The sequence below is a fragment of the Scleropages formosus genome, chromosome 4 (genome assembly GCF_900964775.1).
Source record: "Scleropages formosus chromosome 4, fSclFor1.1, whole genome shotgun sequence".
NCBI classification, from domain to species: Eukaryota; Metazoa; Chordata; class Actinopteri; order Osteoglossiformes; family Osteoglossidae; genus Scleropages; species Scleropages formosus.
In genome coordinates this window covers 14,946,156-14,960,648 of record NC_041809.1, presented here as the reverse complement: position 1 = coordinate 14,960,648, position 14,493 = coordinate 14,946,156, and the positions used below count along the sequence as shown (strand labels likewise).

General features: G+C 43.2%; 1 protein-coding gene across 4 annotated transcripts in view; it reads left to right on the top strand.

Moving 5' to 3' along the window:
* The window catches only part of abr (ABR activator of RhoGEF and GTPase), a 117,622-nt gene that overhangs the window by 64,804 nt on the left and 38,325 nt on the right, over positions 1-14,493 (top strand). For all 4 annotated transcript variants that reach the window (XM_018755343.2, XM_018755341.2, XM_029250795.1 and 1 more), the window contains 6 exons: positions 949-1,117; positions 4,256-4,378; positions 4,966-5,041; positions 5,222-5,326; positions 7,146-7,220; positions 13,125-13,222. In XM_018755343.2, coding sequence (XP_018610859.2) covers positions 949-1,117; positions 4,256-4,378; positions 4,966-5,041; positions 5,222-5,326; positions 7,146-7,220; positions 13,125-13,222 — 646 coding nt within the window. The remainder of the gene's footprint in view (positions 1-948; positions 1,118-4,255; positions 4,379-4,965; positions 5,042-5,221; positions 5,327-7,145; positions 7,221-13,124; positions 13,223-14,493) is intronic.

Sequence of the window (14,493 nt, the reverse complement as noted above, 5' to 3'; positions counted from 1 at the left end):
TGTTTTCTGGCAGGGTTTGACTGGAGCTGTTGAGTCACTCAGGGCAGTTCTGATCCTTAGATTGAGCCTATATGACCCTCAGTGTACAAAGCAGCACAGTTTAGAGGAACACGAGTTATAAGTAGCGTTTTCATTGCAATACTGTTCGAAATGTAAGATGAATAATATTGTGTGCTGCTCTTATCAGGACTGGATCCCTTTCTTGTGTAATAAACTGACGTTCTCTGAGATGAAGTTCAGTGGTAGCAGGGAGTGATGGTAGTGGTGTGGGAAGTGCTGCAGACCTCCTGTTATTGTGAGAGGCCAATATCTGCTGTTAAATGCTGCACACTAAAAACCAGCCATCAGGCCCTGTTGTAGTGATGGACATAATCCTGGGTACTTATGAAGGATATGAGAGCATGATTTTTCTTTTTTTGAAATTTTGGACGTCTTTAAATTCACGTGATAAGTGTTTTAATTGTTGAACAGATACAAACAAAAGGCACGTTTAAAAGCTTGTTAATACTAGTTTATTTTTATCCTTGGCAAATGATCTCCATTGTTTCAGTGGTCTGTTTAGGAACTCCTCATTGTGCAGAATGGGTGTTTCCCCAAGTGCTCTGCGTCTTCCATATTCTCCAGGGTCCCATGTCCCCTACCTCTTGCTCTCTGCCTAATTTGTTCAGGCCCACAAGCCTGCTTAACAGTGGGATTGTGTTGTTCCTGTGCAAGTACTGCACTGTTTGTGTGGCAGTATTTGACCCTCTTACACACATACACACTCACACACTCTCTCTCTCTCTCTCTCTCTCTCTCTCTCTCTCTCTCTCTCTCTCTCTCTCTCTCTCTCTCTCACTCTCTCCCCCCCCCCAGTGATGGTGTGGAGGGCCAAATCTGTGCTTCAGTGTTGTGTAAATTTGACTTGGAGCATGTAATTTGACCCAATCCATCGCTTTGTCCACACAGAAAACATCAGCAGTATGACTGCAAGTGGTATATCCCGCTGGCCGATCTGACATTCCAGACCCTGGACGACTCTGACTCCTGCCCCCACGTGCAGACACTGCCAGAACATGAGATTGAAGAGATGAAGACAAAGATCTCTGCCATCAAGAGTGAGATCCAGAAGGAGAAGGTGGGTGTGTTGAACACGTCCCTGTTGGTTGTAGCAGTCAGGCTTAGGCGTTGAACACATGCCACCTGATGGCATAAGAGTAATGAGGACATTGTCCTGCCTGCTCAATCTCTGGGGGATGGAGGGTGAGAGGTATGGTGGGATTTGAGTGCTCAGGACCACTTTGGTTCCAACCCCACATATCCTGAGTAGTGGTGGAAGGGTTCTCTTCATATCAGGTTGGGGTCAGAAGAATGCCTTCCAGTAAGTGACTGGAATGTAAGGAGTTCTGCCCTCGAGATGCCTTCCTACAACCCCTTCCCACCCCCAGCTTTGGTTCAGTCGTGTCACAGTGGGACCATGCGGCCAGCTCACACACGCGGTTCTTTTAACGGTGTTTTGTTGCCCCCCCACTCCTCTAGAGGGTCCTTTCTGAAGTTATCTCAAATGGAAAGGGTCCTTCTCTCGGCTCCAGGTTGACCCTGCGTGGAAGGTGGTGCGCCGCACTGAGAGTCACTAAGAGCGCACAGGCTGCAGGTGGCTGCAGGAAGCTAGAGTTCATTGATGACCACTGAGCTACACTCCTGGATAACCATCATAGAGCTGTACATGTTCCACTAAGATGGAACAGTGTTTTACACAACTGTGTAACTGTGGCAGAGCCAGGTTTCACATGGAGATGGACACTCAGGAATGAATATTATGCTCTTCTTAATGCCATTAAAACTGGGTTGATTCAACTAGTAAAGAGTCGTTTGACTCATGGAGAAATCGACATCATACAAACTAATTTCAGAACTCTGAACGCTTTATCGGCTGTATGTAAAACACATTGGAATTGGTTGTAGTTTGATGCCAAGTATTTAAAAAAGAAGAAAACAGTACCACAGGATAATCATGACATACAAGGTTTAAGTGACCAGAAAGTGGGAGTTCTGCTAGCAGTGGTGTGTGGAAATGGTTCCCCCCCCCCCCCCCCCTTGGACATCTCTGTGCTTCCAGTTCTCTTGCTGCTCTTCCTGGCTTGAGTTACACACAGAGCTTCTTGCAGTTTGGGTCTGTCTCTCAAAGGGAAGTTTCCACAGCCAGTTTTTATTTGGGTGGAATTTCCAAAGTTCAGGAAATGACTCATGTTAGGTGTGTGTGTTTGTGATGGTGTGGGGCAAAGTCAACAAATAACGTGACTCTGAATGCAAACAGGCTGGCCAAGCCATGCCCAAGGTCTGCACTGCCACTGCTGGCAAAGCTGATCTGAGCCACACCAGTAACAATCTGAGACTGAGCCCACAGATGTCTCTTAAATGCGATGCAATGGAAATGCACTCACTGTACATCCTGTGCACCCTGCTTCTCGCTGACTTCAGCTCTGATGAGGTGCCACCAGTCGTTTTCAGCCTCAGTTGGAGTTATTTATTTAGTACAGTGGTTCTCAACCTTTTGGAACTAAAGCCCCCCCCAAACCTCTCCTGTTATGTGGCACGCCCCCCTCCCAATGAGTAGATAGGTAGGTAGATTATTTTTTTTTTAGATTTTTTTGTACTTTTTTTTTGTGTTTTTTTTCCCTTTTTAACTTTTCAGTTTTTTTTTTTTTTCCTTTTAAAATGATCTAAAGGACAATAGTGGAACATGCCCTTAATTTATCAAAATGTTTTTGAACAATATAGAACTAATTTGTAACATTACGTGTAATGTAATGTGATATGCAAACTTGAACGTAGGGTGCGTTTCGCTAGCCATGCCATTATAAATTAGTGGGAAACCTGCGCTTGCTTCTTTTTACAAAGAAGCACAATGTGCGGTTCAATGTTGGACAGCGCAAGCCTGAGGTCATCCTCCACCTGCAGGTGATTTTGGTATTTTGTTTTCAACGCAGTCAATTTTGAAAACCCGGCCTCACACAAATAAGTTGAGGCGAATGGAGGCAGCAATGTAACAGCGGCGTTAGACAACTGAGGATATTCAGTCATCACAGTCAACCAAAATGAAGGCAGAGAGCAAGAGCTATAAACTTTTCAGCTGGAGGTGCTAACAACGGACCATTGCCACAACTCCTTTTAGCACTTGTGATGAACTTATCCATACCAACTTATTAGTTCGACTGGTATCTCTGACGTTCTAACTCGTTTCTACACTGCCAGCTATACATAAAAGGTGGGCTTAAGCTCCGCCTCTCCAACTAAGAAAGGAAATGCAGAGGGAGAAGGAATGCGTTTTTAAAATATTTTTAATTATAATTATTTTTAAATATTTTTTAAATTATATTTTTTAAAGAATTGAGATTTTTACATAGATTTTTATAGGTTTTTCATTTTTATGCACATTATAATTGAAAAGCAATAAAATACACTGAGTACCCAATGATGACCTGTCTCTGCGCTTTTTTCTTGGAAACAATTTGTGCCCCCCTCCGAACTCTCCATTAAGAACCAATGATTTAGTAGATGCTTTTCTCTGATGTGATGTACAGTGGTTTAGTGTTTTGCGGACACCTTCATCCAAGGTGAAATAGTGTTAGATACACTTCATTAAACTTTCTGCACTCTCCTATCTATACAGCAGAGCAATGTAACACACACTTGCACCCACACTTGAAGGGTAATTTGAGTCGCCACTCTGCAGTTCTACCTGCTCTGATGCCATGCTGGCGTGTGTTAAGTGTATAGTTTTATGTTTGCATTTCTGGTACATCTTTTGCCTTTTGGCCTCCCATATTCCGTTTTGTTTCCAGTCTCATCTCATTGCTTTTGATGTGAAGTCAGTCTCCCCCCCCCCTTCTTTTTTTAAAGAAAGTCAATTCACTGGAAAATTCATAAAGGAAAAATGACATCTTTTGTTATTGACGGGCCACTGTAACACTTAATGCATGTTTGTAGAAATGATGACCCAGGAAAGAATGGGATGTGCACTGATGAGTCTGCCAGCTGAAATCAATGTGCCCCTGCACTGTTTGATCTCAGCTTTACATACTATGCGTCATGCTGTCACCTTGTCATCTAAAGACTGAGTTTGAATCCTTCTGTAGTGCCCTCGATCATAGTACCTGAATTGATAACTCTAAAAATGCATTGCTACAGGTCAGGCTGGGACAGCCCCTCGTGACATGTTTTTTCCTTTTTTCCCCTCTTTGACTGGTAACCTGCCTCACACTTGTCTCTTCAGAAAGCCCTGAAGGGCCAAAGTCGCGCGCTGGAACGCCTGAGGAAGAAGATGAACGAACAGGAGTCCTGCCTGCTCCTGCACTCGCCCATGATCCCGTTTCGCATCCACAACAAGCATGGCAAGGTATTGTCACAATGGAATGAAATGGAATCGCAGACAAAACAAAGCAGGCACAGCTGGTAGTGTAGTGGTTAGAGCTACTGCCTTTGAATCCAAAGGTTGCAGGTTTGATTCCCCCCCCCCCAGCTGTAATACCCTTTTGAGCAAGGTATTTACCCAAAATTGCTCCAGTAAAATTACCCAACTGTATAAATGGGTAAATAATTTCAACCTTAACATTGTAAGTCGTTTTGGAGAAAAGCGTCAGCTAAATAAATAAATAAATTTTATGTAAATGTACTGTAAAATTGCAGTGGTGCATAGATACACTAAATCAATAAGAAATATGATGCCTTGTAGCAGCAGCACTGTTATCATACATACAGCAGATGGAGCAGTCTTTGGTGGACCTTAATGACTAATAGTATGAAATATGAAATGATGCTATGAAAAATAATATGGTGTATGTGATAGGACTATAAACAGAAGGCACATATATCACAAGTCAAGCGCCATCTGTACCACCAGGGGGCACCCTTTCTAATGGGAACAAGGTTTCTGCATGTTTTCAGGGGTGGCTATCCTAAAATGCAGCTTCTTTTGTCTCCCAGAGCTACCTCTTCCTGCTTTCCTCTGATTATGAGAGATCGGAGTGGCGAGAGGCCATACAGAAACTACAGAAGAAAGGTAGGCAAAATCATGCTTTTGAAATATGCACACAGTCTGTAAGGGTACAGCAGGCACAAACAACCAATATTAATTTGATTCAACTTTGTGAAATTAAGATGATGTGAGTCTGAATACAGATGCTAAGAATTTCTCTCTCCCTGTTTTCCTCACTGCTCACCTTCTGATGTCCTCCCCCAGATCTCCAGGCCTGTGTGCTAAGCTCTGTGGAGCTCCAGGTCCTGACTGGTTCCTGCTTCAAACTGAGAACTGTCCATAACATTCCAGTGACCAGTAATAAGGACGGTCAGTATTACTCTTTGACACTAGGAAACGCTAGAGACAAGCCCCCGCCCCCAGCACGCTCACATATTATCCTCCATATTATGAACTGAATGTAACATCTACAGCAGAGGCAGTTTTGTTTGATACACTGTAATGTATGATATGTGTGTATATATTTCTATATATAACATTCATGAGAAGATGCAAATAAAGTTAAGCTGTAGATTGTGTTCAATGGATAATATTTTCTGGCTGTTGCAGGGATTGTCTCAGTGATTGTAAAAAGTGTCCTGTTATAGGATTCTGTCATTTACATTTATTTATTTAGCAGGTACTTTTCTCCAAAGCGACTTCCAATGAACTATATGCAGTGTTACCAGCCCATAACATATTCACCAAGGTGACTTACACTGCTAGATACACTACTTGCAATGGGTCACTCATCCATACATCAGTGTCACATACACACTATGGGTGAACCTGAACAGCATATCTTTGGACTGTGGGAGGAAACCGGAGCACCCAGGGGAAGCCCACACAGACATGGGGAGAACACGCAAGCTCCATACAGTCTGAGCAGGGATTGAACCCATGTCCTCTCACACCACCTGGCGCTGTGAAATGACAGCGCTATTCGCTGTGCCACCATGCCACCCACTGAAGGGTACAGAATGGGGGCAGCCCTGGTTCAAGACCACCTGGATGCAGGGCTGCTTTCTCTACTTGTTTGGAGCGAAATGTGCTGCATAGTCAGTGGTCAAGCATGGGATCCATGGCTCATTTCACACGGATCTTGAACATGGTTTACAAACCTGACTCCGCTGTGCCCTGAGTACCCCAACCCTCTTGATGGCAGGTGAAGGATGACAGTGAAGATCAGTATGCTAGAGGTGGGCTGCTCTGTTGCAGCATCTCAGTCCACTGTTTTCCAGCTGGCACTGGGACACATTTAGTGTAAACCAAGACTTAAAAAGGTGAAACAATGTCTCGTACTTATTGGTTCCAAAGATGTTGCATTCTGGCATAGGTGAGGGTGCTGGCATGCAGGGAATTAGTGTGGTGCTGTGCTGTTGACCGCACATATCTCTTACTTTTTGATAGGGAGCCGCTGCATGGCCATGAGGTTATCGGCCATGATCTCAATGCTGTAACTGTTCACCTGTGGGCTATTTACAGCTCAGTCTTCTGGATAATTTTTGGGCACTCCTGGTCATTTTTCACTCATCCCAGTTGAGAAGCTTCACATAGAGGCACCTCCCTCCTCTGGAGTGTAGAGACACACAGGCCATGCTGGGTCAGTTGCGATGCCCTTCCTGGGGTAGATGTTCTAAAAGTAATGCGTCACCATATCTGATCCCTGCGTCACAAGTGTGTCACTCACAAATGTCTGAATGCCCCTGGGATGGGTCCGGCACTGCTGGAGTTCAGCACCACATGGAATGCCTGGCTGGCCATTGTCAACATGCCCACACCCTGTGCACACTGAGGTTGCACAAACACTGTCAAGAGGTGTTCAGCCTTATCCCAGTACCAGCAGGGGTCCATGGGATGAGGGGGTGGTGCTGGGGGAAAGGCCATTGTGGACCCTGCAAACCTGATCTGCTTTATCTCTGCTTCATCACTTCATACCCCTATGTGGGGGTCTTCAATTACTTTGCTAGCACAAAGAAAAGGAGTGCGCTTTCAGACCACAGAGCATAACGCATATGGTTTGTATTTTGTCGGATTTGTGGATGGTCGAGGCAGAGGCACAACAATGGACAGTTTACTGTTAGGATACTCAGTTGTCCCTCACTGTTCGCTGTTAGACTCATGCTGTCACTGCCTTCTTCTGTTTCAGATGAAGAATCTCCTGGGCTGTATGGTTTCCTCCATGTGATCGTTCATTCTGCCAAGGGCTTTAAACAGTCAGCCAGTAAGTGAAGCCATGATTTTCCTTGCACACTTCAAAGGGTCTCTTCCCACTGGGTAGAGACTGACAGGCACATGTAACAGTGTGTGCTGTGTGTGCAGTTTGTGTGTATATGTCTGAGTGCAGGAGCACATGGGTGATTCCTACTTAGTGCAAACATGTTTGTTCCCTTCTAGGTGTGCTTATAGGATTTGACAAGTTCCCACTTTTAACCATCTCATGTTTCTTCTCTAAGTGGCAGTCCAGAGCAAATCTAATATTTTTGGCCCTGTAGAATCTAAACAGGAAAATATGAGGTTCCCCATCCTTCTCTGTCCCTGACTGAAGAATATTAACTGCCCCACAGTAAAGGCCTTTGCAAGGCCCAGAAGCAGGTCTGATTACTACTGAGTCATCCAGCCTCTGCTGAGGGTCTGGTTCTGATGAGTGGGCTGCAATAAAGAATGGAGCCCTTGGCTGCAGACTAATCCCACCGTAGCACATTCCAGCCAATATTTTCAAGTTGACCCACCAGTTCACACTGAAGTTAGCAGCAAGCAAGCAGCATTGCTCGGCATCAATCCTTGGTTGCCTCTTAAGTTGTCACACTCGTGTCCGTGGGGGTCTGCCTCCCGGCGGAAAGGTAATATTAGACCGTGGGAGTTTGATTTAGTCAGGAAACTAAAACTTTTGGGGGCCCTAGGTGCTGATGATGGCAAGGTGCTGTTGAGAGGCAAAAAAAAGTCCTTGTAATGTGCATCGGACCAGCGTATTCAGCCAAGGCTGCCGGAGTAAGATATGGCAAGGAAGCTGTTGGGATCCAGCACTGCTTGACAGGAACCCAGTGCTAGAATTCTTCCACTAGATATTTCCGATTTATTGCAGTCTGAGGAGGGCTTCAGCTTCTATAGGCACCCGTCCAGAAGTCCCACAGCTTCACCTTAGATTTGTAGTCAGGATGTCCTCGAACCCCATGTTGACTATGTGCCCTGACAGTATGCGGCTGTCCTAGAGTGCATCTCTACAGGCTTCAACACAGATGTTTCTCTTAGTTTTATGAAAAAGCACTCTGCACTTTCACCAAAACAGCACAGCCTTTTGCTGCTGATGCAGACAGAGTAGTGATCTCTGGATTTGTGCCGTTGCACTGTAGCTGTGTTTCCTCGCTGTCACTCTTCACCTGCCTCTTCTCTAGGATCCAGTACTTGCTACATTGCCTGTGACACAAACTGTTTTTGATAATATGAACCATTAGCCACTGGCTCATGTCTCAAAACATGCTGTAGTTATATGTAAAAGTTTTAGTGCAGAATGGAACACAGGTGGTCAATGATGTGTGTTAAAGAAAATGACATTTCCCATGTGACGTGCAGTTTTCATTGTGGTCACATTGAGTATATGTACCCTGGTATAAGTCTTTTCCTCTTTCCACCCTTTGTTCTCTGCCAGTGATTTCTAGAGCTGTGCCCTGCATGCCTCCTTGTATGCCCCATATGTACAATTGGCACCTAGTTCCCCCCTCCTCCCTTTCTCTCCAGTTTGACATTTTGTGCTGCAGCTCCTGGTTCTGGTCCTGTGAGCCTCCTGTGTTTCAGGTTTTATACTGAACCAAAACATTTTGTTTTTAAGTTTGGCTGGCTTTGAATGAAGGACAAGATTCAAATATCCATTTTTATTTCCAATTGTCTTGTGAAAGAAAAGGATTTAAAATTAATCAGTGAATATGTAATGAATATGTAGTCTTGTTCTTACACTTTGATCAAATGTACTCAGTCCTTTTGTTTGACTTCAGTGTTTTATTCACTTTTAAGTTTCAGAAATGCTCTCCTGAAGGGGAACATGTTTCACTGGAAAACATATACCAATGATTCTTTTCTGCTATTATCAGTATGAAGAAGAATTTCGTTTAACGTTATAGAAATCTCAACATGAGTTGAATCATGGCATGGATTCTGTGAACAGCTCCAGACTCTTTAAAGAAAATCTCAGCACTGAAAAACACCCCTTGTAGAGCTGGGGATCCTGGGTTGGTCACTGCTATTTTGTTCTGCAGATTTTAGTGTCCCATGGCATGAAATTCTGCAGACATCTGCTTCACTGTTCCTTCTGATTGTTTGCATTCCAGTTACTGTGAGGCAGCACATGGGAAAGCAAGAGTGATTTATGCCCTCTGGAATTTTCTTTTGAACCCTGTGCATTACATGCCATGGAGAACTTGTTTTCTGTGGGCGAACTGAATGTCCTTGGATTTGACATGTCAGGAAAAATAATCCTGATTGTTCCCTCCCTACTGACCAGTTGTTGTAATATTGCTGGCCCCATGATGCCTTGCCCATGTAACCTTCTTGAAATCTGCAAATTAGCATGTAGTGCAGTGGGGGGAAATAAACTAAATGAGACGTAAAAATGTTCGCGTGTTGTGGTGCTCCTGATTTTCCCATAGAAGACCTGAGGCGTAATGAAATTTGGCAAATTGTTCAGAGCTGGTGACAATGCGCTTTGAGCATGATCAAATCTATGTTTAACAACCCCCCCCCCCCCCCCACATATACCCTTCTGCTCTCTGCTTTGCATATGGCTTGCATGTACGTATTATTAATTCAGCGCAGCCTTTGAGGTATTGCAGTGTGTGCATCTCAGCTGTCACCAATTTGCATTGTGGGGAGTTGTGCAAGGAGGAGTGGTTGTGTGCGTCCCATCCAAGCTGCCTTTGGCACTGAGGTAAAGAGGAAGGGCGTGCCTATTTGTGGCTATAGTTGCCCTGATACCCGTTGGTCACTACTTGTCAAACAACTGCACTCCAGTTTTCAACTACATCACAGCTGGCAGTCAATCAGCTACAGAAAGAGCAAGAGCATTTGCGGTTAGGGTCGTGCTGATCCCACTAATCAGCGGGCCAAGTACATCTAGAACTCCATAGTGCAGTTTGCTGAATACCACATTTTATCAGCCCTCCTGCCTGCATGCACATGCACACACCCACACATGCGCACGATCTGGCAAACATACTGTCCACTGCACCACCGTGTTTCTGCCACTCTTTTTCCAATGGAAGTTCTTATATGGCCCTTCCCCTTAACTGTGTCCAGCTCTTCCCACCTCTACCAGCTGATGACAATTCTGGCAAAAATTCATGCTGCAGAAGATTCTCTTCTATCAGGGGGTAGTGAGACAGGGTAAGGATCTGCTGCTATGGCAACAGACACAATGATTGATGACTGCTAGGGAATAGAAGTTGAAATCTGCACTTCATCTTTATTTTGGAGTTCACTTCTAAAGTCAGGCAACTCATCTCTGAACTATAAGGCAGATTTTCATTCCTATTGTTGGACTGTGCAATGGTGGAACACACACACACCTTGAATAGTGAAAGGGGCTGTCTGGTAAGGCCCCAGTCAGTCACTGCACTCTGTTCTGAGAATTGATGGATTCTGTATGGACTGATGGTGTTAGATGTCCATAGGTCCTTCAGTTGTACACGATCTTGTCCACTCATGCAGCTTTGTTCTTTCCTTTGCATATGTGTAGTTTAATACATGGTTTTCAAAAAAATTTTTAATTTCTGCTTCAGGTTCAAGCTAAAGAAGCCATTAGCTGGTCTCCTTCCTATGATGTGCCCTAGAAATGTGCTACTTCAAATACTTTTAGCAGTGATCTGCTAATGTATTAGGCTGTCTATACTCAGCCAACCTTTTGGTGACTACATCTGTTAAGTACATTTTAAAAACAAGTGCCTTGGAATACAGTTCTTACAAATATCCACATGGGAGTGTGTTTTATTTTCTGCACTCTGTAATCCTTAGTAGTCTTCTGCATTGCATCTCACAGGTGAATGAGTCTTCAGCCCTTGAACTGTATTAGTGTATTGATGTAATAAGACTTTGCTCAGTAGCCTTTGACTGAACTTCATTTGTAAGCTTTGGACCTAGAAAGTTTTTCTCAGACTCTTGGTGGAGGACTAAATGTTTTAATCATTCTTTATAATTCACAGTCGTGTTAAGTTGCTATGTAGCTGATGCTTTTGTCCAGTTGTAGAGAGAAGTGGGCTAGACCCAGCAAAAATAGCTTACATGTCATTAACAGCAACGATGTCTGTTGTTGTGACTGTCCTCTCCTTTTCTAGGAGAGGGTAAGGATGACACAGGAGTGTCATGCATGGTATGTCAATGAACATGTAATTAACATTTGCATATGTACATGGGATTATGTGACACATTTTGGAGTAGGCCTATGGTTAAACATAATATTATGGAAAATATATAGCATATGCTGCAATGCATTTTATTTATTAGGAAATAAAAGGTCCACCTGGCCTCGGAAGCTCTGATAGTGGCTCCATTCAGAGCGTCAGCCCTCCCCTAAAAGGCTGTTTGTGATGAAGAGCCTTCGGGAAGCCTTGGTGTAGCGCTCCGTTTCCAAAGGCCTGGCGGCCACTCACACAGAAGAAGCCAAATGTTTGAGCAGGTCCTCCAGGGGCTCAGTTCTGGGCGCACAAACCTACTTTGGCTGAAACTTTCAAATAAATCAGGTCGCAGAATGCCGGGCAAGAATAGCTTTTGCTCTGGAGCTGGCTTTACCGTGAATATGGGTAATAATTTGTGCAGTGTCTGGATGCCTAGTAAAGCATGTGTATCCAGAAGGGCTCTTTACCTGGGTTTGCTACAGAGGGAGCTGGTCAGGCTTTTTCCATAGTGACAAAATAGTTGTGCTTTATTGAAATGCAGGTGCAGATTGAGTGGTACAGTACATCAGATTTCAGTTGTCTTCTGTGTACAGGCATCCCTTCATTTAGAGAATTAATCAGTTTCTGAAAAGTGTGGATATCAGTTACAGATATCGAAAGCCCCTTTCCCATTATTTTAAATGGGGGGGGATAATACAGTCCCCAGCCAGTATGGAAACCTCCAACCGGTTTTCCTACGTGTCAGTAAGACATGGTAAAACACCTGTATAACGATCAGTCCATGGTTTCAGCATAATATAAAACACAATTTTTTACATTTATATTTGACTTTTTAGCAGATGCTTTTCTCCAAAGTGATGTCCATCTCAGAAAACAATACAACAGTTACCTTTGCTGTCCTGCTTCCAGACCAAGCTCACAAAACCCAGGGTAGTTTTTGGAGTTACTGCTCTGTGGCAATTCCCACTTTTCTTCTTAATTGATAGTTCTCTGCAGGATAACCAGTAAACCAAGTAAGGATCCACTGAACACGTCACATTTATTGTAAACAACTTTCTAAAACAGCCCACTGCTGCTAAAATGCACATATGTAACCAAAAAACCTTCAGCTAAACTTTTCCTGCTAAATTCTCTGCTGTCTCCACAATCATTCAATTAAATACCTAATATTATATGGCCAACAGACATTCTAGTGGAATTTCATACACTTTGCATAATGCCCTACTCCCTTAAAGCAACACTGTCACAATTCCTATTAACAATGTTATCATCTGTGTGTTGATCCTTAAAGGTAAATGTTCAACAAGAGCAAGGCCCTGTCAGTACGAATAGAATGTTTACTTGACAGAAACTGTTACGAACACTATGTCCAGCACTGTTTCCATCAGACAAGAAAAGAGACATGTATTTTTCCCTTCCACAGATGAGTCATTACAACAGCACAGTAAAATGTGGTACTGCCTACAAGATCTTGGAAATACAGGCATCCCTTGATTTATGAACTTGTTTCGGCAGCTCTTGGTTTTTGACACCAATGTACGGAACAAAAAAAAAATTATCTGAAGTCAATCCCAAAAGAAAAATGAGTCGCACAAGTAAAGCAGAAGTACTGTAGTTGGCATCTTGACTGCAATACGCAAATGAAGTATTTGAAAGACACAAAGAGAGTTAAACCTGTGCCTTTGTTCGTGTCACACTGTGGTTTCTGTGATTTGAAATTGACCACTGCACTGCTTCCCCTTCAGACCTGTACTGCACGCTGGAAGTGGACTCCTTTGGGTACTTTGTGAGCAAAGCTAAGACGCGGGTGTTCCGGGACACCACAGAGCCCCAGTGGAATGAAGTGAGTCATCTGTTGCGCTGGGGGCTGCATCTATAATGGGCTCACCATGTTCTTTTGCTAGTCTGCCATTCCAGAGCACTGCTCAAGTGTTTAAAGGTAATAAGTATTGAATTACATTTACTATACTTACTATACTATAAGGGGCCCAGTACAGCAAAAAACAGCTTTTTCATACAATGGGATTATGATGTAGTCTAACAGGATTTTTGCCCATTGAGTGGTCATTTCACTTATACTGTGAGTGTTTTATTCTTTACAGCGGCCTGGCCTGGAAAGGTTTTCTCCCTCTGAGGAAATCAGTATGGCTTCTTTTTTTTGGGCTAAATCTAGTCTGTTTGTACCAAACTGGTTGTACACATACTTCACACTTCTGTTACATGGACAGGCTTAGTCACGACCATCGTTTAAGATAAATCTGATATTGCAACTGCAGTGATGTTGTTGGTGTTGTCATTATTAAAGTGACATACTTCTCCAAAGTGATCTCTAATGTTAATCTATTTCCAGTTATTTACCTATTCATACAACATTGTCATTTTTTCAATCCAGTCCCTTGCTCAAGAGTGCTACAGCATTTGTTGTATCTGCATCTTTCAAGTGCAAAGTAACAGCTGTAAACACTGTGTTACCTGGTTCCCCTTTCAATCATATAAACATTTTTTATTAAACAAGTACCTTTACAGTGTGAAAGACATGAGCAGTGCTCTGGTGAAATTTATTTCTTTATACCATAAACACCTGTGAGCCAAATGATCAAAGTGTTTCCATTTGGGATATACACTGCCTCACACCCCATTCTTCCACTACAACTCTGTACTGGGCAAATAGTTGCTGATAAATAATTATTTAAAATATGAACATTAAATAAGGTAGAAATATTTTTGTTACAAAATATGTTGGCATTATCAATGCCATGCATAAAAATACCCTTTATTTTGGTGAATGAATTCTGTGCGACATGTTTTTCATATGGGGATTCAATTCAGTTTATTCTTATAAAGCGCTCTTCTTACGCAGTGACACAGAGTGCTTTAACACAGGCATAGGGCAAGAAAAAAATACATCAGATAAAGAAACAAAGGAGACAGGTGACTACTGACTATCATAATATAATACTTTTATAGGGCTATAAGTATGCCTACTGGCCACAGAGGAAAAGGACAAAAACTCCCAACTGAAAATCAAGCGAGAAAAAAACCTTTGAGGTTCCAAGGGCCAGTGGCTGCCCACCCTTTCTGGAAATCATTTATTTATTTAAAATAATGGTAAAT